This window comes from Schistocerca nitens, chromosome 2 (assembly GCF_023898315.1).
Source record: "Schistocerca nitens isolate TAMUIC-IGC-003100 chromosome 2, iqSchNite1.1, whole genome shotgun sequence".
Taxonomy (NCBI): domain Eukaryota; kingdom Metazoa; phylum Arthropoda; class Insecta; order Orthoptera; family Acrididae; genus Schistocerca; species Schistocerca nitens.
The window spans coordinates 965,111,213-965,136,349 of NC_064615.1; the positions used below are offsets into that span (position 1 = coordinate 965,111,213).

The 25,137-nt window shown below is 44.4% G+C and overlaps 1 protein-coding gene across 1 annotated transcript in view; it reads left to right on the plus strand.

The window, feature by feature from the left end:
• The window catches only part of LOC126237286 (UDP-glucosyltransferase 2-like), a 107,887-nt gene that overhangs the window by 3,564 nt on the left and 79,186 nt on the right, over window positions 1–25,137 (plus strand). The window contains exon 2 of the mRNA XM_049947232.1: window positions 14,439–14,617. Within this exon, the coding sequence (XP_049803189.1) occupies window positions 14,439–14,617 (179 nt within the window). The remainder of the gene's footprint in view (window positions 1–14,438; window positions 14,618–25,137) is intronic.

A 25,137-nucleotide genomic window follows, 5' to 3' on the forward strand; every position in this document is an offset into this window, starting at 1 on the left:
GGACTGGCACGAGAAAAGATTAACACCAGCCTAGAATGAACACAAACCAACGACTGATGCTTAGCTTTAACTTTTTAGTCGGCAACATACACTCCTGGAAATGGAAAAAAGAACACATTGACACCGGTGTGTCACACCCACCATACTTGCTCCGGACACTGCGAGAGGGCTGTACAAGCAATGATCACACGCACGGCACAGCGGACACACCAGGAACCGCGGTGTTGGCCGTCGAATGGCGCTAGCTGCGCAGCATTTGTGCACCGCCGCCGTCAGTGTCAGCCAGTTTGCCGTGGCATACGGAGCTCCATCGCAGTCTTTAACACTGGTAGCATGCCGCGACAGCGTGGACATGAACCGTATGTGCAGTTGACGGACTTTGAGCGAGGGCGTATAGTGGGCATGCGGGAGGCCGGGTGGACGTACCGCCGAATTGCTCAACACGTGGCGCGTGAGGTCTCCACAGTACATCGATGTTGTCGCCAGTGGTCGGCGGAAGGTGCACGTGCCCGTCGACCTGGGACCGGACCGCAGCGACGCACGGATGCACACCAAGACCGTAGGATCCTACGCAGTGCCGTAGGGGACCGCACCGCCACTTCCCAGCAAATTAGGGACACTGTTGCTCCTGGGGTATCGGCGAGGACCATTCGCAACCGTCTCCATGAAGCTGGGCTACGGTCCCGCACACCGTTAGGCCGTCTTCCGCTCACGCCCCAACATCGTGCAGCCCGCCTCCAGTGGTGTCGCGACAGGCGTGAATGGAGGGACGAATGGAGACGTGTCGTCTTCAGCGATGAGAGTCGCTTCTGCCTTGGTGCCAATGATGGTCGTATGCGTGTTTGGCGCCGTGCAGGTGAGCGCCACAATCAGGACTGCATACGACCGAGGCACACAGGGCCAACACCCGGCATCATGGTGTGGGGAGCGATCTCCTACACTGGCCGTACACCACTGGTGATCGTCGAGGGGACACTGAATAGTGCACGGTACATCCAAACCGTCATCGAACCCATCGTTCTACCATTCCTAGACCGGCAAGGGAACTTGCTGTTCCAACAGGACAATGCACGTCCGCATGTATCCCGTGCCACCCAACGTGCTCTAGAAGGTGTAAGTCAACTACCCTGGCCAGCAAGATCTCCGGATCTGTCCCCCATTGAGCATGTTTGGGACTGGATGAAGCGTCGTCTCACGCGGTCTGCACGTCCAGCACGAACGCTGGTCCAACTGAGGCGCCAGGTGGAAATGGCATGGCAAGCCGTTCCACAGGACTACATCCAGCATCTCTACGATCGTCTCCATGGGAGAATAGCAGCCTGCATTGCTGCGGAAGGTGGATATACACTGTACTAGTGCCGACATTGTGCATGCTCTGTTGCCTGTGTCTATGTGCCTGTGGTTCTGTCGGTGTGATCATGTGATGTATCTGACCCCAGGAATGTGTCAATAAAGTTTCCCCTTCCTGGGACAATGAATTCACGGTGTTCTTATTTCAATTTCCAGGAGTGTATATATGTACACTCCATGCTGTCCGTTTTATTGTTAAGTTGGCGTCGCGGCTCACGCCGCCTCCGTTCAGGTACTCCATCGTCTGCCGAGTTGAAATTTCAACATGAAAGAGAGTTCCAAAACAATTAACGAAATGTTTAGCCCCCACTCCCAGCCCTAATTCATTCACTCAGCAAACATTTGTAATGCGACCTCTCATTACTATGTTGCACTCTCAATAGTTTACCTGAGGATGAGAATGTGCATATGTGGCAGACGTAGTTAGTACGTTACAACTTCATCGATATGACATTCAAATGGTTCAAATGGCTCTGAGCACTATGGGACTTAACATCTATGGTCATCAGTCCCCTAGAACTTAGAACTACTTAAACCTAACTAACCTAAGGACAGCACACAACACCCAGCCATCACGAGGCAAGGAAAATCCCTGACCCCGCCGGGAATCGAACCCGGGAACCCGGGCGTGGGAAGCGAGAACGCTACCGCACGACCACGAGCTGCGGGCGATATGACATTGTTGAACTACTCTGCACCTAGTGCGGATCTGCTTTGAAATTATATGCACATGAACCTTACGATGCTTCTACTGACTTTTCTCCATCTTAAATTGGGGAATAATCGTTTTTATGCAAAATAGAAAAATAACACCTGCAATATTCGTGGAAGTATGAGTTTCATTTCAGATGAAGCTGAGTGGTAGCCCTGGCAGGATTATTATCCACCCCGAGCGTCGGTGTTTTCTCCGCTCCTATATTTATTTAAAACGATCAAATATCACATTACATGATTATCGACCACCAAAATAAGTTACATTATCTGAAAGATAGTGCAAACACGTTCCCACAGTAATTTCACACACTGTCCGTCATTCTAAGACAATTTGCCATGTTGTTGACTGCTTTAACCAGTAAGTGTCACACATCTCCAGTATTTACACTACTGGCCATTAAAATTGCTAAACCAAGAAGAAATACAAATGTAAACGGGTATTCATTGGACAAATATATTATGCTAGAACTGACATGTGATTACATTTTCACGCAATTTGGGTGCATAGATCCTGAGAAATCAGTACCCAGAACAACCACCTCTGGCCATAATAACGGCCTTTATACGCCTGGGCATTGAGTCAAACAGAGCTTGGATGGCGTGTACAGGTACAGCTGCCCATGCAGCTTCAACACGATACCACAGTTCATCAAGAGGAGTGAGTGGCGTATTGTGACGAGCCAGTTGCTCGGCCACCATTGACCAGACGTTTTCAGTTGGTGAGAGATCTAGAGAATGTACTGGCCAGGGTAGCAGTCGAACATTTTCTGTATCCAGAAAGGCCCGTACAGGACCTGCAACATGTGGTCGCGTATTATCCTCCTGAAATGTAAGGTTTCACAGGGATCGAATGAAGGGTAGAGCCACGGGTCGTAACACATCTGAAATGTAACGTCCACTCTTCAAAGTGCTGTCAATGATAACAATAGGAGACCGAGACGAGTAACCAATGGCACCCCATACCATCACGCCGGGTGATACGCCAGTAGGGCGATGCCGAATACAAGCTTCCAATGTGTGTTCACAGCGACGTTGCCAAACACGGATACGACCATCATGATGATGTAAAGACAACCTCGATTCATCCGAAAAAATGACGTTTTGCCATTCGTGCACACAGTTTCGTCGTTGAGTACACCGTCGCAGGCGCCCCTGTCTGTGATATAGCGTCAAGGGTAACCGCAGCCATGGTCTCCGAACTGATAGTCCATGCTGCTGCCAACGTCGTCGAACTGCTCGTGCAGATGGTTGTTGTCCTGCAAACGTCCCCATCTGTTGACTCAGGGATCGAGACGTGGCTGCACGATCCGTTACAGCCATGCGGATAAGATGCCTGTCATTTCGACTGCTAGTGATACGAGGCCGTTGGGATCCAGCACGGCGTTCCGTATTACCCTCCTGAACCCACCGATTCAGTATTGTGCTAACAGTCATTGGGACTCGACCAACGCGAGCAGCATTGTCGCGATACGATAGACCGCAATCGCGATAGGCTACAATCCGACCTTTATCAAAGTCGGAAACGTGATGGTACGCATTTCTCCTCCTTACACGAGGCATCACAACAACGTTTCACCAGGCAACGCCAGTCAACTGCTGTTTGTGTATGAGAAATCGGTTGGAAACTTTCTTCATGTCAGCACATTGTAGGTGTCGGCACCGGCGCGATCCTTGTGTGAATGCTCTGGAAAGCTAATCATTTGCATATCACAGAATCTTCTTCCTGTCAGTTAAATTTCGCGTCTGTAGCACGTCATATTCGTGGTGTAGCAATTTTAATGGCCAGTAGTGTAGTATTATTTCTGTCACATTACGTGGCATATATTAGGAAACGCTCATGTCTCGCTTCGTTAGATTATGGAGAATTAATTACAGGATCTGTTAACCTTTATGGACTGGGGTGCTGTGTGATAACGTTGGCACGGCACTGGACGTTGGAAACAATTCAAGGCTTAGGAACTTAAGTAATATTATAATGGAAATAATCTATATTGTAATATGAATGTGTTGATGTCTTAAATCCTTCCACAGGTTTATCCACTTTGCGTGCAGTGGTAACATTAATTTAAAAATTAACACTACTAATAGTAATAATAGTAATATTTCTTTCTTTCCATGTTCAACTGATATACACTGCGAAACGCAATTAAAGAGTCACTTTTCTAAAACAGAGTTATTGTCTTCCTTATCTTCCCTTGGAATGAGCCAACAACCTTTCTCTGTAATACCGGAAAAGCGTAGCCCCTGTGACGTCATCCTCAGGCTCGGCGTTGCTTCAAACAGCAAGCAAGGTGTTGACACTCGCAAAAAAAGAAAAAAAGTAAAAAAAAAACAGAAAACAACAGAGCTCAGAAGTGTATGTGATGTGTAAGGTGGGTTAATGACTTGACACTAGCACGAATTTCACCACAATTCTGGCCAACGCCACCGTTCACGTGTCACACGATTGAAAGGACCCGCCCTCACCCCCCGTTGCCCACTCTTCACCACTAACCTTGGCGCTTCTGCGTTGAAAATCAGAACTGCTACGTCCAGCGTTGTAATCACGCTCTTCATCTACGTCATACTCTGCAAGCCACATAATGGTATGTGGCGGAGGGTACTTTCGGTACCACCATCTGATCCCTCCAACTCTGTTCCACTAGCGAATTGTGCGTGGGAAGAATGATTGCCGGTAAACCTCTGTATTGGTTCTAATTTCTCGGATTTTCTCGTCGTGGTCAATACGCGAGATATATCTGGGGGAAGTAATATTTTGTCGACTCCTCCTGAAAACAGCTGTCCCGAAATTTCAACACTAACTCTCTCCGTGATGCACAGCGCCTCTCTTGTAACGTCTGCCAGTGGAGTTTGCTTAGCATCTCCGTAACGCTCTCTCACCAGCTAAGCGACCCCGTGACGAAACACGCCGCTCTTCGCTGGATCTTCTCTATCTCCTCTATCGGTCCCACCTGATAGGGATCCCAGATAGATGAATAATATTCAGGAATCGGGCTAACAAGCACCTTATCAGCCACTTCTTTTGTGGATGACTAACATTTCCTTAAGATTCTTCCGATGAAACTGAGTCTGGTGTCTGCTTTTCCCACTATCCATTTTATGTGGTCATTCCATTTAAGGTCGCTCTGAATAGTTACACCTAGATATTTTACGGCAGGCGCTGTTTCCAGCTGTTTGTCATCAATAGTGTAGCTGTACAGTAGTGGACTCCTTTTCCTATGTATGCGCAGTATGTTACATTTATTTACGTTCAGGGTCAACTGCTAGAGCCTGCACCAATCATCTGCAGGTCGTTCTGCAAATTCTTACTATCTTCTGGCGTTGCTACTTTGGTATAGACAACTGCATCATCTGCGAATAGCTTTAAAGAGCATCCGACGCTTTCTACTAGATCATTTAAATATGTTGTAAACACCAGCCTTCCTATCACACTTCCCTGTGGTACTCCGGATATTACCTTTACGTCTGTCGATCTTGTTCCGTTAAGAGCGACGTGTTGAGTTCTATCTGCAAGGAAGTCTTGAATCCAATCGCAGGTCTGCTCTGATACTCCCTAAGCTCGTATTTTTTTCATTAAACGGCAATGTGGGACGGTGTCAGATGCCATACGGAAAACAAGGAACACGGCGTCAACCTGAGCGCCGTTGTCCACTACGCTGTGGATCTCGTGGAGGAACAGAGCTAGCTGAGTTTCGCACCATCTCTGTGTGCGGAATCCATGTCGATTTTTATAGAAGTGACGTTCATCTTCCAAAACGTCATAATTCCTGAACATAAAACATCGTGAACATAAAACACGTTCCATAATTCTATATCAGATTGACGTCAACGGTATAGGTATATACTTGTGTGGATCTGTCCTACGGCCTTTCTCAAAAACAGGAATGACCTGCGCTTTTCTCCAGTCGTTAGGTACCTTTCTTTGCTCAAGCGATCTACGATAAATTACTGCTAGAAGGGGAGTAAGTTCTTTCTCATAATCTTTATAGAATCTTATAGGTATGTCATCTGGTCCTGACACCTTTCCACTACTAAGCGATTGTAGCTGCTTTTCAGTTTTTATTTTGACGATGACCGGTTTCAGTCAGTAATGACCATCCTCAGATATTTTTCTACACCATGTCCTAAAGTGATAACGGTACTCTGTCTTTCTGGATGTCTTGGCAGTACAGTTCCTCTTGATAACTACACTCCTGGAAATGGAAAAAAGAACACATTGACACCGGTGTGTCAGACCCACCATACTTGCTCCGGACACTGCGAGAGGGCTGTACAAGCAATGATCACACGCACGGCACAGCGGACACACCAGGAACCGCGGTGTTGGCCGTCGAATGGCGCTAGCTGCGCAGCATTTGTGCACCACCGCCGTCAGTGTCAGCCAGTTTGCCGTGGCATACGGAGCTCCATCGCAGTCTTTAACACTCGTAGCATGCCGCGACAGCGTGGACGTGAACCGTATGCGCAGTTGACGGACTTTGAGCGAGGGCGTATAGTGGGCATGCGGGAGGCCGGGTGGACGTACCGCCGAATTGCTCAACACGTGGGGCGTGAGGTCTCCACAGTACATCGATGTTGTCGCCAGTGGTCGGCGGAAGGTGCACGTGCCCGTCGACCTGGGACCGGACCGCAGCGACGCACGGATGCACGCCAAGACCGTAGGATCCTACGCAGTGCCGTAGGGGACCGCACCGCCACTTCCCAGCAAATTAGGGACACTGTTGCTCCTGGGGTATCGGCGAGGACCATTCGCAACCGTCTCCATGAAGCTGGGCTACGGTCCCGCACACCGTTAGGCCGTCTTCCGCTCACGGCCCAACATCGTGCAGCCCGCCTCCAGTGGTGTCGCGACAGGCGTGAATGGAGGGACGAATGGAGACGTGTCGTCTTCAGCGATGAGAGTCGCTTCTGCCTTGGTGCCAATGATGGTCGTATGCGTGTTTGGCGCCGTGCAGGTGAGCGCCACGATCAGGACTGCATACGACCGAGGCACACAGGGCCAACACCCGGCATCATGGTGTGGGGAGCGATCTCCTACACTGGCCGTACACCACTGGTGATCGTCGAGGGGACACTGAATAGTGCACGGTACATCCAAACCGTCATCGAACCCATCGTTCTACCATTCCTAGACCGGCAAGGGAACTTGCTGTTCCAACAGGACAATGCACGTCCGCATGTATCCCGTGCCACCCAACGTGCTCTAGAAGGTGTAAGTCAACTACCCTGGCCAGCAAGATCTCCGGATCTGTCCCCCATTGAGCATGTTTGGGACTGGATGAAGCGTCGTCTCACGCGGTCTGCACGTCCAGCACGAACGCTGGTCCAACTGAGGCGCCAGGCGGAAATGGCATGGCAAGCCGTTCCACAGGACTACATCCAGCATCTCTACGATCGTCTCCATGGGAGAATAGCAGCCTCCATTGCTGCGAAAGGAGGATATACACTGTACCAGTGCCGACATTGTGCATGCTCTGTTGCTTGTGTCTATGTGCCTGTGGTTCTGTCAGTGTGATCATGTGATGTATCTGACCCCAGGAATGTGTCAATAAAGTTTCCGCTTCCTGGGACAATGAATTCACGGTGTTCTTATTTCAATTTCTAGGAGTGTATTTGTTGATGAACCCCCCCCCCCCCAATCCCCCCATGGTAAACCCACGGGTGTATTACGAGTTCACAGAGTCCAACGGACACAATATTTCGGCAACAGACATGCCATCATCATTAGATGGGATGCGCTGATCAGCTAAGCTTCTGAGTGGGTTCGCGGAGGGGGGTGTGCGTTTCATATGCGGTCCACACCCGAAGGTGCACGACGGCAGCCGTAGAGGCGGCGGCATGGGTAGGTGTAGTTACACAGCCGCAAATACTTTTCAGTAACATAACGGAAAAGGCAGGAAACAGTGATGAGTCAATCAAATTATAGGTGGTGCAGGGTAAAAGATGATGACCATAAGGTCAGTTGGTATGTAGTTTAGTGTGAAAAGTTGGATACGAATTTTGAATGGGCTGGCTGCGATACCCAGTATGCTCAGTACAACGTGGATGATCTATGCGTCTTTTTAAGGAGCGATAGCACTCAGCTGGAGCCCGCCATGTTACTCCGCGAGGCACAAAGAATAACACATTCTGTACGTAAAGAGCCTGCTAATTTTAGCCTTGCCATGAAGTAAAACTCAAATGTAGGCGTGTAGCAGAAGCTTGTGATTTAATGTCGGAAGTATCTGGAAAAAAGCATCTTTGACTAAGACCAGCGCTCTAACTGAAGTGCCACAGAAACAAAATGGAAACTTGAATTGCAACAAAGCAGTAACGTGAATGAACATAGGAGAGCGGGCGAGTTCTGAAGTGCGCGCTCATTTGACGCTGAGCCTCTTTTTCAGGTCTTGGGGATATGTGTCCCACTAGGTTTTTATTGCACAGTTTGGTTTTTCACCTGAAAAGCCGAAGTGGTTTAAGAACCAATCTCCCTGTTTGCTCTATCTATCTTAGATGTGAAAGCCATTTTATTTTCGTTTTTCAATGCTGCAGTGAGGATCAGTGAGAAGTGAACGTAATCTACATGGGAGTTTAGCTTAAATGTGTGATCGGATTTTACCTGAAATTTGGCTCGTCAGATTTTTATAATTTTAACCGACATGGTAAGGTGGTATGTTCGTGATGATCAAGTAGCATAAATGGTCAAGATCGCAAAATCTGACGACTTATTAAAATGACCAGTTTGGGCACGTTTAATCTTCCATCTTCACACTATGAGCACGATTTGGCTGCTGGCGGCGTGGTGAACAGCTGCGCATGATCACAACCGTAACTGTGGCTGTTCACCACGCCGCCAGCAGCCAAATCGTGCTCATAATGTGAAGATAGCAGATTAAACGTCCCCAAACTGGTCATTTTAATAAGTCGTCAGATTTTGTTTAGAGTTCAAACACATGCGGCTGCAAAACTGTTTCCCTTACGATGAACTAATGTTTACGATGACTAGCAAGTCTACTGGACGTGTTATAAATAAATTTAAGTAGTTGGATAGAACTATACGACCAAAAATTGTTTTATAGTGCTCTTAATTATTTAATAGTAACTATCTGTCAATTGCATAAATTATCTCAGTCAATGAAAGTCTCTGTTACAATTTGCGATAAACTGTTGTAACTGTTCCCAAGTCTGACTACACTTCCCAACACAACTTTACTGCTAGTATATAATGCCGCTGAGATAAGTATTCTAAGTGTAGATAAATCCAGTGAATGCTCAAAGGAGTAACAATTTAAAAACATTCACGATAAAGTTCATTACAAGTGGATACATTTGGAATATCGAGTCCCAGACTGAAATTACCAACTCAGGCGAACGGAAACAGACACAAATAACCATCTGCACTTTCTTGAGTCCCAGACTGAAGTCGTCCAATAAAACCGAAACGGAACAGCCACGAAGAGTTCAGACTCCGTGGAGTCCCAGACCCAAGTCCACTTACAAACGAAAGTATAAACATTTGGACTCTCTGGAGTCTGAGACTGAATTCCACCAATCCTTTTAATATCAGTTCCCAATTAAAGCCGTGCGGGATTAGCCGAGCGGTCCAGGGCGCTGCAGTCATGGACTGTGCAGCTGGTCCCGGCGGAGGTTCGATTCCTCCCTCGGGCTTGGGTGTGTGTGTGTTTGCCCTTAGGATAATTTAGGTTAAGTAGTGTGTAAGCTTAGGGACTGATGACCTTAGCAGTTAATTCCCTAAGATGTCGTGCACATTTGAACATTTTTTTTTCAATTAAACATTTATTCACCCTTCCGTAACCTATATTTTGTCTACTATTGGCTGATCACCTCTGTGCATCTCCCACCAATCCATTTCCTAGTCATGCCATACCATACAACTATGACCCAATTGGCTGACCATAATGAGTATAATTAAAGAAATAGTGTACTCTAAATCCCACTTGAATGCTGGTCTTAATAACAAGAGACATTATATTTTACTGTTTCTAATCTCTTATAAAACTTCAATTTGAATTATTGCTTTACCGTGTATTAACTTTGTGATGGAATTTCATACACAAATGAAAACATGCGCGGGAAAAGGGGCCAACCCTCAAATGTAAAAACTTAGAGATAAGTGTTGCCATCTTTTGTTGGTTACGGGAATTATCAAAATTGCCATTGATCTCACCCCTAAATATCACTTAGGGGTGAGACCAATGTCAATCTTGATAGTTCCCGTGTCCGCCAACAGTCGACAGCACTTATCTCTGAGCTTTTACATGTGAGGGTTAGCCCGTTTTTCCGCGCATGTCTTCCAATGTTTTTCTCATTTCATTGATAGGAACTGTCATTCATGTCTTGATTTGAGACGATGGTTGACTAGAAACAGAAAGGTGATCAGTCAGTCTAATGCTACTTGTGGTGACACTTCTTAACCTTACCTGGGTGGTCGGTGTCGATCAGAGCCATCAAAAACACACAAGAGATGTTTTGAAATAGACGCAGAACCGGTCGACTTTCTGCCGAGTGTTCCTTCCGTGGCACTTAGGAAATACGCTAACAGTAGCTCCTATAGCTAATACACATGGCCACCTTTCCTTCTACTGGCGATGAAATCGTGCGATCATCTGGAGCATACGGGGAGACAATCTCCCTTTGAAAAACTCTTTTAAAACACGCGCTTTGGAGACGCCTGGTCGTCCACCTGCTTCCAGAAATCTCACGCTGGTTTGGTTGGAAAGCAGTCAGGTGGTAAGTAATAGTGCCTTCTGCTTTCCCAACCCCTTGAGCTAGAAAGAATGTGACCAGCATATGCAAAAGACAAGACAGAATGGCCCTTTGTAGTGCGTTATGTCGCATGTTCCGTTGCCGTCAGTGTGGTCTTTACAATATATGAAGCGAATAATACTACACTTCGCTTAGCTCAAAGTACTACTAAACCGCGTGATCCAATTGGGCATAAGATAGAGAACAATGTTCACATTTGCGATGCATTTTGAGACAGCAAGCTCCTCCTATAGACGCCTGACCAGAGTACGGCTTTTACAAAATACGCAGGTGTGTAACACTGCTACTTTCTCTTCCGGCCCGCCTGCAACGCATTCAGCTTCGTATGCGTTCTGTCCCGAAACAGTGTGTGAACCGAGCACGTAACCATCAATAAAATCTTCTCGGTTTACAAGCCACTTCATTTTGAATAAAACAATCGAGCCTTCGATAACTGTCTCCGACATCGGCATCAGGAGTTGAAATCACTCCTAATGATGATAGCGGAGACAGCTATCGAAAACCCGATTGTTTTATTCGAAATGACGCAGCTTGTAAACTGAGAATATTTTATTGAAGCATGCCGCCGCGAAGGACTTCGAGGACACGAAGACGCTACTTTCTGCCGTCCCAGTTATCCCTGGGCTATTCATATGCGGACAACAAGCCACATACCGCGTTCAGCCCTGCGTTCCCTCGGCCTACCCATGTGTGGTATAAAACACAACTGGAACTCATTTGTTCACTCTCAAGTGGTTTAAGAAGTTCACCTCCATATTTGTTCCAACAACGTAAAATTCAGTAGAAACATCAACAATGTACAAAAAGACTGATTGCTACTTAACGTAAAGAAGACACGTTAAGTTGAAAACACTTACGTAAAGTTTTCGACCACACCCTTCATCAGCAAAAGAGAAACACACATCATTCATACACACAAGGAAGCACACGTAACGCGCACCTGACCGCCAACCATCTCGGCGTGAGATGCTGGAGCTGGCGGTCACGTGCGCATGAGACGTGCTTGCTTGTGTGTAGGAATGATGTGTGTTTCTCTTTTGCTCATGAAGTGTGTGGTCGAAAACTTTATGTACGTGTCTTTTAATTGTGCCTGCCTGCAACCGCATTTGTTCTAGATATTTTAGATGTAAAAACCAATCATTTCTTTTCGTATTTTATAATACACTACTTGCCATTAAAATTGCTACACCACGAAAATGATGTGCTACAGACGCGAAATTTAACCGACAGGAAGAAGATGCTGTGATATGCAAATGATTAGCTTTTCAGAGCATTCACACAAGGTTCGCGCCGGTGGTGACACATACAACGTGCTGACATGAGGAAAGTTTCCAACCGATTTCTCATACACAAACAGCAGTTGACCGGCGTTGCTTGGTGAAACGTGATGTCTCATGTAAGGAGGAGAAATGCGTACCATCACATTTCCGACTTTGAAAAGGTCGGATTGTAGCCTATCGCGTTTGCGGTTTATCGTATCGCCACATTGCTGCTCGCGTTGGTCGATATCCAATGACTGTTAGCACAATATGGAATCGGTGGGTTCAGGAGGGTAATCCGGAACGCCATGTTAGATCCCAACGGCCTCGTATCACTAGCAGTCGAGATGACAGGCATCTTATCCGCACGGCTGTAACGGATCGTGCAGCCACGTCTCGATCCCTGAGTCAACAGATGGGGACGTTTGCAAGACAACAACCATCTGCACGAAGAGTTCGACGACGTTTGTAGCAGCATGGACTATAAGCTCGGAGACCATGGCTGCGGTTACCCTTGATGCTGCATCACAAACTGGAGCGCCTGCGATGGTGTACTCAACGACGAACCTGGGTGCACGGATCGCAAAACGTCATTTTTTCGGATTAATCCAGGTTCTGTTTACAGCATCATGATGGTCGCATCCGTGTTTGGCGACATCGCGGTGAACACACACTGGAAACGTGTATTCGTCATCGCCATACTGGCGTATCACTCGGCGTGATGGTATGGGGTGCCATTCGTTACACGTCTCGGTCACCTCTTGTTCGCATTGACGGCACTTTGAACAGTGGACGTTACATTTCAGATGTGTTACGACTCGTGACTCTACCCTTCATTCGATACCTGCGAAACCCTACACTTCAGCAGGATAATGCACGACCACATGTTGCAGGTCCTGTACGGGCCTTTCTGGATACAGAAAATGTTCGAATGCTGCCCTGGCCAGCGCATTCTCCAGAGCTCTCACCAACTGAAAACGTTTGGTCAATGGCCGAGCAACTGGCTCGTCACAATACGCCAGTCACTACTCTTGATGAACTGTGGTATCGTGTTGAAGCTGCATGGGCAGCTGTACCTATACACGCCATCCAAGCTCTGTTTGACTCAATGCCCAGGCGTATCAAGGACGATATTACGGCCAGAGGTGGTTGTTCTGGGTACTGATTTCTCAGGATCTATGCACCCAAATTGCGTGAAAATGTAATTACACGTCAATTGTCGTATAATATATTTGTCCAATGAATACCCGTTTATCATCTGCATTTCTTCTTGGTGTAGCAGTTTTAATGGCCAGAGGCGTACTAATGTGAGGATTAATCTTACGTGTGTGATAAGTAATGCTAATTCATGTGTTTATTCGTAATTCTTATTGTTTTCTCGTTTGACGATGTGTATTCTAGTTAATGGCGTTCATTAAATGTATTCATTCGACAAAATGTACCATCAACGAGACGTGTGAGCTTTCCTTTGTCTCGCACATTTATACAGATACGAATGAGTGTATTATTCTAGTCAGACATTAAAATTTCTGAGTTATTGGGTGATGAGTTGCGACTTACATCTTCTCAAATTTATGTAGCGTTTATTGTTGTAACGATCTGGCCGAGCGGTTCTAGGCGCTTCAGTCCGGAACCGCGCTGCTGCTACGGTCGCAGGTTCTAATCCTGCCTCGGACATGGAAGTGTGCGATGTCCTTAGGTTAGGTAGGTTTAATTAGTTAGTTCTAAGTCTATGGGACTGATAACCTCAGATGTTAAATCCCATAGAGCTTAGAGCCATTTCAACCATGTTGCTGTAAGTTTTGAGGTCAGTTCTTTTGCTCATCAGAGGAACCACAAGTGTACATTACGTATCTCCATACTCTTCCAACCAACAAAATCCCGCAACCTTATAAGATTCTAAATACATGATATCTTCTGATGCATACTGACGATCATTGTGACTACATGCTAAAATCAAGCGTAAGCGATGTTTGCTCCGCACACAGAATAAGCACTCTTGACAATGTACCACACGACACAAATCCACACTTCCTAGCTCTTCAGAGGAAGTAAGTAGCAAATCACCTCCCCCAGCGCGAGATATCCTCATTATCAAACAACGTGTATAAAGCGACTTTTACTTAAAATACAAGAGAAGAGATTTTTTTGTTTTGTTGAACACAGTATTAATTTCCGTGTAGAGACATCCCTATAATTATGTACGATAGCAAACTGGACAAATATCTTTCTATGAACACTTATTTCGGTAAATTGTTTTACCGCCTAGTTAAAAAATATTCACTGTTTACTTGAAATGTCTTTATATATTTACTATTTGTGTGTAACTTCATACTTTTTTTCTTCTAGAACAATTGTTTTACACGTTTGTTGTACTATCGATGCTGGCCAAATTGTGTCATGCCTCAAAGATATTGGTGGTGGTTCCAACGGCGTCCATCAGCCACCAGAAGCCTTTCCATATCTTAACAAAAGCTCTGCTTCAGAGAGGACATGAAGTCACTCTCTTCACCACAAATCCACTCAAGGTAAGTCTCGTCCCACAGTCTAATAACTCAATTTGTGTATTGTTACATACTCCTCTAAGAGCACGCCATGTAGCTGTATTAACGAATGGTAGGACTATAAAGTGAGCAAAATAAAACTGACCAGGAAAGTACACTGCGCAACAAAATTAAAGAATCACTTTTTCAAAACCCTGCCTGATCTTAAGCAATTGATTGTCAATTTTGTTTTCAGTCAGAAACAGATTTCCCTGCTGCCACAAACGAAATACAAATCTCTGTTCTCGTGGACAGCTACTTTTAACTGGAAGAAGCAAATTAACGTTGCTATGAATATGAATTGTGTAAGACGCACAACTTAGCAAAAACTTTTTCGTTGAACATAAAACTAGTTCTTATATTCTCTGTATCAAAACTGTTAGTCGTGTTTGATACCATTTCAATATTTAGCATTGAGGCTTACTTCTGTATTGTAGTGGATACGGCAGTGGCGTTGATGTCAGCTAAGGCTCGTCTTCAAAAATTAATTTGGCGTCCTCTCATATTCACACGTGCACACACCAGGTAATGTGCATATGTGCTGTGCCAGAGTCAGACTGCACTACTTGCCTACTCACAGTACACGTATTCCACCAGAATTACCGCCAGATCTGATTCACGCACACCAAGCTGCGCCTCACGTCAGACGTTTCACAAAGATTGTCTTAGCTGCGAATGAGATGCTCTCTGGATTTCATATTATCCATCAGACACAAGCGACAGAGTCAAAACAATCCATCGCCTGGTCTCGATCTGTCTCCAGATCTATCATGTGTGAGCAAATTGCATATCACAAGAATCGGTATTTAATCAGTCAAAAGTCCAAAAAATCGGGTGAAAATCATGCGATGTTTGGCAATATGGCTGCCTGGCTGTGAACGTTCATCCAGTCCACAAGCGTTGCTGTGTATTTTAGTTTAATTTCACACTGCGCATATATAGTAGAGACCCACTTTAGAGTTTGTTATTGAAGAAATACGAATCACCCTGAAAGTAAAGGCGATATTAAATTGTCAAATATTAAAATTTTAAACTTGGCTGTAGCTTCAGCAACTACGTACAGTAACCTTTGAGAGAAAAAAAAAATCAGCCAACAAGTTGCAAATAAAGGTTTATTGTAACCCTTGACATAGGTTTCGGCAATTTTAGAATTGGCTTCTTCACAAGATGTAATGGGCTCTAAAATTACATTAGTGGTTACAAAAATATTTTAAACAGAAGGAAGTATCAACTCTAGCTAAAAGTTTGTAAGCTATGGGTATTCGCTTATTTCATCACATGCTGATAAAGTACACTGAATAAAGCAAACCGGTTCTTGCCATATAAGACATACATCTTAAGAACACAAATAATCACAAACCGTGACTTAGGACTGCAGCACTATAGTACTACAGTTGTGCAGATCACATGCCAAATGTAGTGGCCAATTAACATATGGCTCTTGTCGACGTAAAAGCTGACTTGTGTTCAACAGTACATAATGATGGGATCTGGATTAAAACAATATATATATGACAAACACCAAAAGTCAGCCGCCTAAACTCACAGGCGTTAGCGTTAAGGAAAACAAGTCGCAGAGGGCGGTAAATGGGTGCATGTAAGTAATGTGCCTAGACTGCTTTGAGCACTCAAAGTGCACAGATTTGGGGCCTCATGCGGCTAGCTTTCCTTAGTACTAGAGCCTGCATATTTAGGTAGTTAACTTCCGCTATTTGTCATATACTTGCTGCTGTAATCCAGCTGCCATCATTGCATTTTATTATAAACAACCTTTACGTCGACAAGAACCTCATGTCAATTGGTCACTGGACTTGGCATTTGATTTGCACACCTGTAAGATTATTGTGTTACAAACCTAAATCATGGTGTGTGATCGTTTGTGTTCTTAAGATTAATGTCTCATATGAGAAGAGCTGTTTGGCTTTGTTCAATGTACCTAATCACTATATGAAGTAACAAGTGAGTACCCTTTCCATATAGTCTTTAGAATACAGTTGTTACTTTGTTCTATTTAAAATATTTTTGTAACGACTAATGTAATTTACAGGGTTCTTTACATCCTGTGAAGAAGACGGTTTTGAAATTGGTCTAATGTTAAGAAGGGATACACATATAACTACACTGATACTTTTAGATTTTGCATTGAACATCTTTTAGGTGCTTGCGTTGTAGAGGTAGATGAGCTATTTATTGGCATATATCGATGGAGCTGTTCTCTCTGTTGTATTTTTGTACCTATCAACGAGTGCTATGTCATCCCAGAAGGACATACAACTTGCACTGCACGACTGCCTTTAGAATGCTGTTTGCGGAGGCTCACTCTGTCTGTCTTGGAGTTTTCTTGCTACAGCTGAAAACGTTCCACGATTCATCATTCGAAAAGTGCTGAGAACAGTTGTGAAACGGTATCCAGGCTGTCGTAGATGCAGGTGGTCGTCACATTGAACATCGTTTGTAACCTGGAACGAAAACATGGTATGCAATCAAAAAACATTGCCCTCTCATGCGGAAATTAAAATGTGTTTCTTCCAGTGATTTATTCGTTATTTCTCTTCTACAGATCTTGCAAATGTTTCTATGAAGTTTCATTGTCCTCCGGTCACTCGTTTTTCGAGGAGGTCCTCTCAAGTGGCTAAAGTTTATTTCTAAATCCTGTACATGCATCAAACCGAATGGCAGGTCTTTATCAATTGATAGTGGAGACGCAAAACATTATAATCTGATTCACGAACGGTGACAGTCCGCGCACTTGGAGGCACAGATGGGGGCTGCAGTGTTGCCGGTGCAAGGCTTTGTGCGTGAAGAAAGCGTGTATCCTCAAAATTATGTCTCTCTCTTGCTTATGCAGATTTTTCGTTTACTTCCATCATGAGCCATGATAACTTATAGAACATGGCAATGAGGATTCAGTAAATAATTCACTGAGGATCAGGTTAATGCTCGCACTGGCTACGACTTCCATAGCAGAGCGTTCAAAAAGACACCTGAACGCTCACTGGCTGGTGGAAAATGACTGACATCTGGTGTGCAGAACGAGCTTAAACGCGACCGTTATCGTTCTTTATTCGAAAAATCCACGCCAGCTGTTTGGTGGAGACGCACTCACGGTATGGCATTTGAAAAGACATGCTAAAGCCTGAAGGGTTGGGCTTGTGGCAGACCGAGGCCAGCTGCATTTAAGAGACTAGCTGTTGACGACTTCATCCACTGCACAACTAGCGGACCAATAAAGACAGTTAATTAGGTGAGAAAAAGCGAAAAACACTCGCTTTCAGCTGTTCAGTGTTCCATAAACAGTGACTGGAGTAACCTAACCTGAATTTATTTAAGTTGTCAAACTGCATTGGGTTCCTTGGGTCAGAACAAAGCTGTCTAGCTCTAGTTACGTCTCCACTAGCAATTTATAAAAATCTGTCAATCGGTTTGATGCATGTACAGGACTTAGAATTAAATTTTCGTCAATTGAGAGGTCCTCCTCGAACAACGAGTCACCGTAGTACAATGAAACCTCGTAGAAACATTTGCAAGATTACGCAGAAGAGAAATAACGAATAAACCGCTGGATGAAACCCATTTTAATTTCCACATGAGAGCGCAATGTTTGTTAAGGGGGGTAGGACATCAAACGGGCCGACTTGGAGCAGGAGAGGCATCACACGACATTTTAATTTCCAGTGTCTATACTTTCACAAATAAGTTCATATAACTTCGTCAGCATCGCCAGGAAGGATTAATGATTCACACTCATTGAAGTGGAAGTTCGAAAACATAACAAAATAATTTTCTTCTTTACGTGCGTAATTTCATTATTTTTTCATTTACTAATGGCTGCATTTGTTGCTATAGGTACACTTTTCTTCATAAGTTACAGAGATATTTTTGGACGAATTTTGCACAGCATACATACCATACTTACAGGTGTATGAAACTCTAGAATTTATTTAATTTATGAAAAAACGAATGAGCTGTTATATTTTAAACTTCATGTTTAGGAAAAACACAAATGTTATAGTTAATTACTTCAATTTTTACCACAGTTTTTAATAGATTTGCAAAATTCTAGAGTTTCATACACCTTTAAGTATGGTTTGTATGCTGTGCAAAATTCATCGGAGAATCTCTCTTACTTATGAAGAAACGTGTACCTATAGCAACAAATGCTGCCATTAGTAAGTGAAAAAAATGATGAAATTTCAGATGTAAAAAAAATTACATCGTTGTGTTTTCGAACTTCCACTGCTATAAGTGTGAATTCTGAATCCTTCCCGGTCATGCTGACAAAGTTTTATGAATTTATTTGTAAAATTATAGACAGTGCAAATTAAAATGTCGTGTGATGCCTCTCCTGCTCCAAGTCGGCCCGTTTGACGTCCGACCCCCCTTAACTGCATACCATGTTATTGTTCCAGGTTACAAACGATGTTCAGCGTGATGACCATGTGCATCCACTACAGCCTGGATACCGTTTCACAATTTTGTTCTCAGCACTTTTCGAATGATGAACCGTGGAACGTTTAGCTGACGTGACACCAATTATGCACTGGTTGAAGATTGCACATTGAGTCCAGCATTCTCAGCCATGAAAAAGAGTAACTTCTTCAACAATTTGTGGCCCAATTGGCCGTCAGTCTCTCCCAGGAGCAATTCTCAAGTCATCGGTTAATTCGTACTTCCGAAACATGTTCTTCAACTTCGGTCTGGGAAGATGACCTCTCAGTATTCATTTAATGCGTCGATACACGTGAAGGCAGCAGCACCGTTGTCGTCGTTTTGACAACAGAGCTTTACGAGCAAAAGCCCTGCTCACCATGTCCGGATTCATGTTGACTGTCTGCAACCGTAATGCACACAGATGCTTGTGTTTGTAGCCTGTGTCGCCATACCGGTACTAGCGCCCTTAGCAAGTCATGACTCTAACACTACTAACAACAAATCCAGCAGAACACAGTCCGAACATCATTCCTATAAAGTTATGTCCCATACTGTAAATAGTTTTACATCTACACTGTCTCGTGGTCGTGCGGTAGCGTTCTCGCTTCCCACGCCCGGGTTCCCGGGTTCGATTCCCGGCGGGGTCAGGGATTTTCTCTGCCTCGTGATGGCTGGGTGTTGTGTGCTGTCCTTAGGTTAGTTAGGTTTAAGTAGTTCTAAGTTCTAGGGGACTTATGACCACAGCAGTTGAGTCCCATAGTGCTCAGAGCCATTTGAACCATTTCTACACTGACTCAAGCAGCGAAAGTTTAATTATAACCACACTGTATATCCGCCCCAGTCAAATATATCAAAATTATTATTTGAAATATGCATAACAAAAAATTACGAACTTTGAATGTTTATAGTTCTTTTATTTAATATTATCAAATTTTTAACAAAATAGTTGTTCAGAGCTCAGACAATGGTGGGGGTGACATCCTCTCTGAGATTATACAACGCCCTCAGTGACACTGTAGAGAGAAGGAAGTGCTTCTCTGGGCGGTATCACTAACCTGCTGTCTTGCTGCTTCGTTAAGTCCCTCGTAGCACAGTAGTAGCGCTTAGTCGCCAGGTTCTATGTAGGTGGTGATCCTGCTGAAGTGGAGTGTATAGGGATGCCAGTTGTTAATTGCCAACAACGTTTGTACTATACTTGTTTTAATACAGAAATTACTTTGTTCAAATGGTTCAAATGGCTCTGAGCACTATGCGACTTAACTTCTGAGGTCATTAGTCGCCTAGAACTTATAACTAATTAAACCTAACTAACCTAAGGACATCACACACATCCATGCCCGAGGCAGGATTCGAACCTGCGACCGGAGCGGTCGCTCGGCTCCAGACTGTAGCGCCTAGAACCGCACGGCCACTCCGGCCGGCAATTACTTTGTCACACACGTCACAGAATCAGAATTTGCAATATGGCGGCTCTGGGCTACGCCGTTATATTCGACCCTTTACAACACATTAACACAATTTTCTGACTTTACATAATGATAGACACTTCCCACGACACGTGGCGTTCTGATAACTAATAACTTCACTTTATGTCTTGTTTAACAGCTGAAATATGTCCTCGCGACCGTTCTTTTAGAGCCACCCCGGTTACTCGACCGTGCGTTTCCTATATATATATATATATATATATATATATATATATATATATATATATATATATATATATATATATATATATCCAAACTTTCAGCCAATGGGCGTTCAGATCACTGTTGATAGGCGGATCTGACGTCACGTTTGCGGACATTGTGACGGAAGTTTGTCTCGGAACACTGTCTCAGATTGTGAGATCCTACTTCTGAATAGTCGGATCTTGTCCCTACTAAGGTTGCACAACATTGCCTCCTATGATTTCATCTCTAATGCTTCCTGCTGACGCTTACTTGTTAAATGTACATGTAGTCTGGCTGCTACTGAGCATTCCCGATCGCATAAATATGCATAATACTTGGCTTAAACACGTGAAGATTACAATTAGAGGATGTTTGTTCCAATAATTTTTTTTGTTTTTGTGCCATGTTTACTGAGAGTTACGCTTTCCATGTTGTAGTTAACATATGCGGTCGATTTACTATGTGAAATTCTAATGTTTACTACGTGCAGCGCACGTCCACTCTGGGTGAGAGAGCCCAGCTCCCAATCGTAAACTGCCTGAACAGTATTTTTGTTATGAATTATCTGAGCGTGTTTATTGTCAAGCCTAAGGTTATAAACTGACACAGATTTTGTTTTGGTGCAGCACTCTCTTTAAAAATATAAAATTAGTTACTAGCGTGGTATAAAAATTTCCTTGGTGTATACCCTTCTACAGCAATTGCAGGGAACTTGCTGCTGTATTATGAAATGAATGATTACGTATAAATATACAGGATATTAGGCGTGTAAGTGTAAATATTTTTCTTGATAATGGAGGACAACGTTCTGACCAACATTGCTTTCGTATTTACTTCTTTTGCAGAATATTAGTTATTAAGAGCAGTATGTTTTTAAGTTGGTTATTACATGAAATGTGGCAAGAGCAAGCCATTAATGTTTAGTTTACCTTGGGCAGCAGGTCAAATGTTGACGTGTGGACACTTGGACGTAAAACGATTAGTCTATACTGACAGGCGTAGTCCACTTTCTGGTGCAGCTACGACCATACAGAAAACATCTGGTAGTAAACTATGGGTTGTGTTTTTGGGAACACTGTTAACTGTAGAGAAAAAACAACTAACACATGTTGTGTTCCTAATGATGACAATATCTGCACTTATACCCCTAAAACACTGTATATGTACTTGGTTGCGCCCCAGGAAAGGAAGGTGAGCAGGTGGTCACTCTCACCATGTCAGCCAAGCGAAATGCTCCCGTTATCTTTCTGTTCACCAACGCCAACTAGAAAAAGTGCAAATGAAAACAAACTGGCTATTTCCTAAAACCGCTGGAAATTGCAACCAGAACCATCAGTTACAGGCATGGAGGTTTAGATGGGATAAATGTACAGCAGGAAATAAAGAAGCATGAGGATAGCGCGTTGACTAAACTCTCTCTCTCTCTCTCTCTCTCTCTCTCTCACACACACACACACACACACACACACACACGCACAATAAGAAACCAGACCTATAGAGAGGATGGCTGTATTCTTCAATAAACAAATAGACTGATCCTGAAAGGGACATACTGGAAAAGTAGCGTTCACTGAATACTGCAACTTACTAATGCAAGCTAAAATTGCTACACCAAGAAGAAATACAGATGATAAACGGGCATTCATTGGGCAAATATATTATACTAGAACTGACATGTGATTCCATTTTCACGCAATTTGGGTGCATAGATCCTGAGAAAACAGTACCCAGAACAACCAAATTTGGCCGTAATATCGTCCTTGATACGCCTGGGCATTGAGTCAAACAGAGCTTGGATGGCGTGTACAGGTACAGGTACAGCTGCCCATGCAGCTTCAACACGATACCACAGTTCATCAAGAGTGGTGACTGGCGTATTGTGACGAGCCAGTTGCTCGGCCACCATTGACCAGACGTTTTCAATTGGTGAGAGCTGGAGAATGTACTGGCCAGAGCAGCAGTCGAACAGGACCTGCAACATGGTCGTGCATTATCCTGCTGAAATGTAGGGTTTCGTAGGGATCGAATGAAGGGTAGAGCCACGGGTCGTACCACATCTGAAACGTAACGTCCATTGTTCAAAGTGCCGTCAATGCGAAAAAGAGGTGGCCGAGACGTGTAACCAATGGCACCGCATACCATCACGCCGAGTGATATGCCAGTATGGCGATGACGAATACACGCTTCCAATGTGCGTTCACCACGATGTCGCCAAACACGGATACGACCATCATGATGCTGTAAACAGAACCTGGATTCATCCGAAAAAATGACGTTTTGCGATCCGTGCACCCAGGTTCGTCGTTGAGTACACCATCGCAGGCGCTCCAGTTTGTGATGCAGCATCAAGGGTAACCGCAGCCATGGTCTCCGAGCTGATAGTCCATGCTGCTACAAACGTCGTCGAACTGTTCGTGCAGATGCTTGTTGTCTTGCAAACGTCCCCATCTGTTGACTCCGGGATCGAGACGTGGCTGCACGATCCGTTGTAGCCATGCTGATAAGATGCCTGTCATCTCGACTGCTAGTGATACGAGGCGGTTGGGATCCAGCACGGCGTTCCGTATTACTCTCCTGAACCCACCGATTCCATATTGTGCTAACAGTCATTGGATCTCGACCAACGCGAGCAGCAATGTCACGACATGATAAACCGCAATCGCGATAGGCAACAATCCGACCTTTATCAAAGTCGTAAACGTGATGGTACGCATTTCTCCTCCTTACACGAGGCATCACAACAACGTTTCCCCAGGCAACGCCGGTCAACTGCTGATTGTGTATGAGAAATCGGTTGGAAACTCTCCTCATGTCAGCACGTTGTAGATGTCGCCACCGGCGCCAACTTTGTGTGAATGCACTGAAAAGCTAATCATTTGCATATCACAGCATATTCTTCCTGTCGATTAAATTGCGCGTCTGTAGTACGTCATATTCGTGGTGTAGCAATTTTAATGGACAGTAGTGTAAATGAAAATTTAATCATAAATTGAAAATAGCGTCTAGTAAGATAGTTTGCACAGGAATCGTCGTTTCAGACTAAAGTCTCCGTCTGACTTGAACACTTCGACATTCTGTAACAGTAATTTTCGTGGCCGAGTTATTGATAAGTAGTTGTAAAGAGCAAGGGTATACATAGTGAGGATGAAAACTATCCTGGAGAGCTGAATTCCCGGCATACGTTCTTTCCTTGGATTGGTTTGCCTGCGAAGTATGGAGAGTAGGCGGTAGCATCTGAGTTTGCGGTAGCTACTGCGATGTTGAAATAGAAAGAGTTTTGTGAAACAGTTGGTAAAATCAATGTTCCATAAAACATGCCTTTCTCTGCTCGCCAACACTTGTTAAACGTGCGCCTCAGAATCGACAGGAAAACGGACCAAGACAGACACCCTAGGCTGAAAGCTTTTCTACTAAAAGTCAATCTTCTTTGTCGTTTACAGCACGACACATCTCTAAGAAGTTCTAATTTGAAGCACAGGCACGGAGTCAGGGTGAGGCTGGCTGCACGCAGAGTTTTATTAGCTAGGTTTTCTAAACACAGGAGACTGCCCAAGTCGGCATGCTGCCAACTTTCTAGCATCGACGACGCCAGCATCTACAGTGACCCTCCCGAGCGAGAAGGGACTATTGGAACAAACTCTGATTGGTACCTACTGTGTGTGGGAGAAAGAGCCCTCAACGAGACAGCCACGTTCAAATGAGCAATGGCTGCATCTAATTAGCAGCCTTCTTGTGGATTTCAATTAATGAATGAATGACTGATGCCATCAAGCCGAAACTTTGGGTACAGAGCCTCACGTACCTAGGGATGTTACTGATAGCCCCTTCTGTAGTCCAACGAAGTCCATCTAAACTATACTGCGCAACATCACTAACACTTGAAAATGGGAAAATGTTCTTCTGAAACATGTTGTAGCAATAACCACACGATTGACAGTCGCGCTGAATATCCTCAAAATTGCTTGAATAACAGTTGTATGATGGCTTACATCAGTTGTGTTGAAGGGTCACTTTTTAGAAACTAGGTTATTGTTTCCCACTGTGATTTGGCTCAAAGCTACGCACAATGTTCCTCTGTAACGGTGAAAAAGCGTGACACACTACGACGTCACCCTTGGGCTCGGCTACGCTTCAGTCAGCAACGTGTCGACACATGCGAGAAAAGAGGCCACAGCTCAGAATTTCGTATGAATTTTAGGGTGTGTATGGTGGTGAGATTTTGCCACCAAACATGAAAAATTGTGACATTTCATATTCTATGATTACTTGTATGGGATCGCGTTTTTAGGTGATGTTATCGAATTAGTACTCATTTATTCACTGACACTGGATAGTTTCTTAATAACATTTCTCTAGAGTTGCATCTTTGACGATGCTAAAAAGTTCTCGCGCCTGACGCCT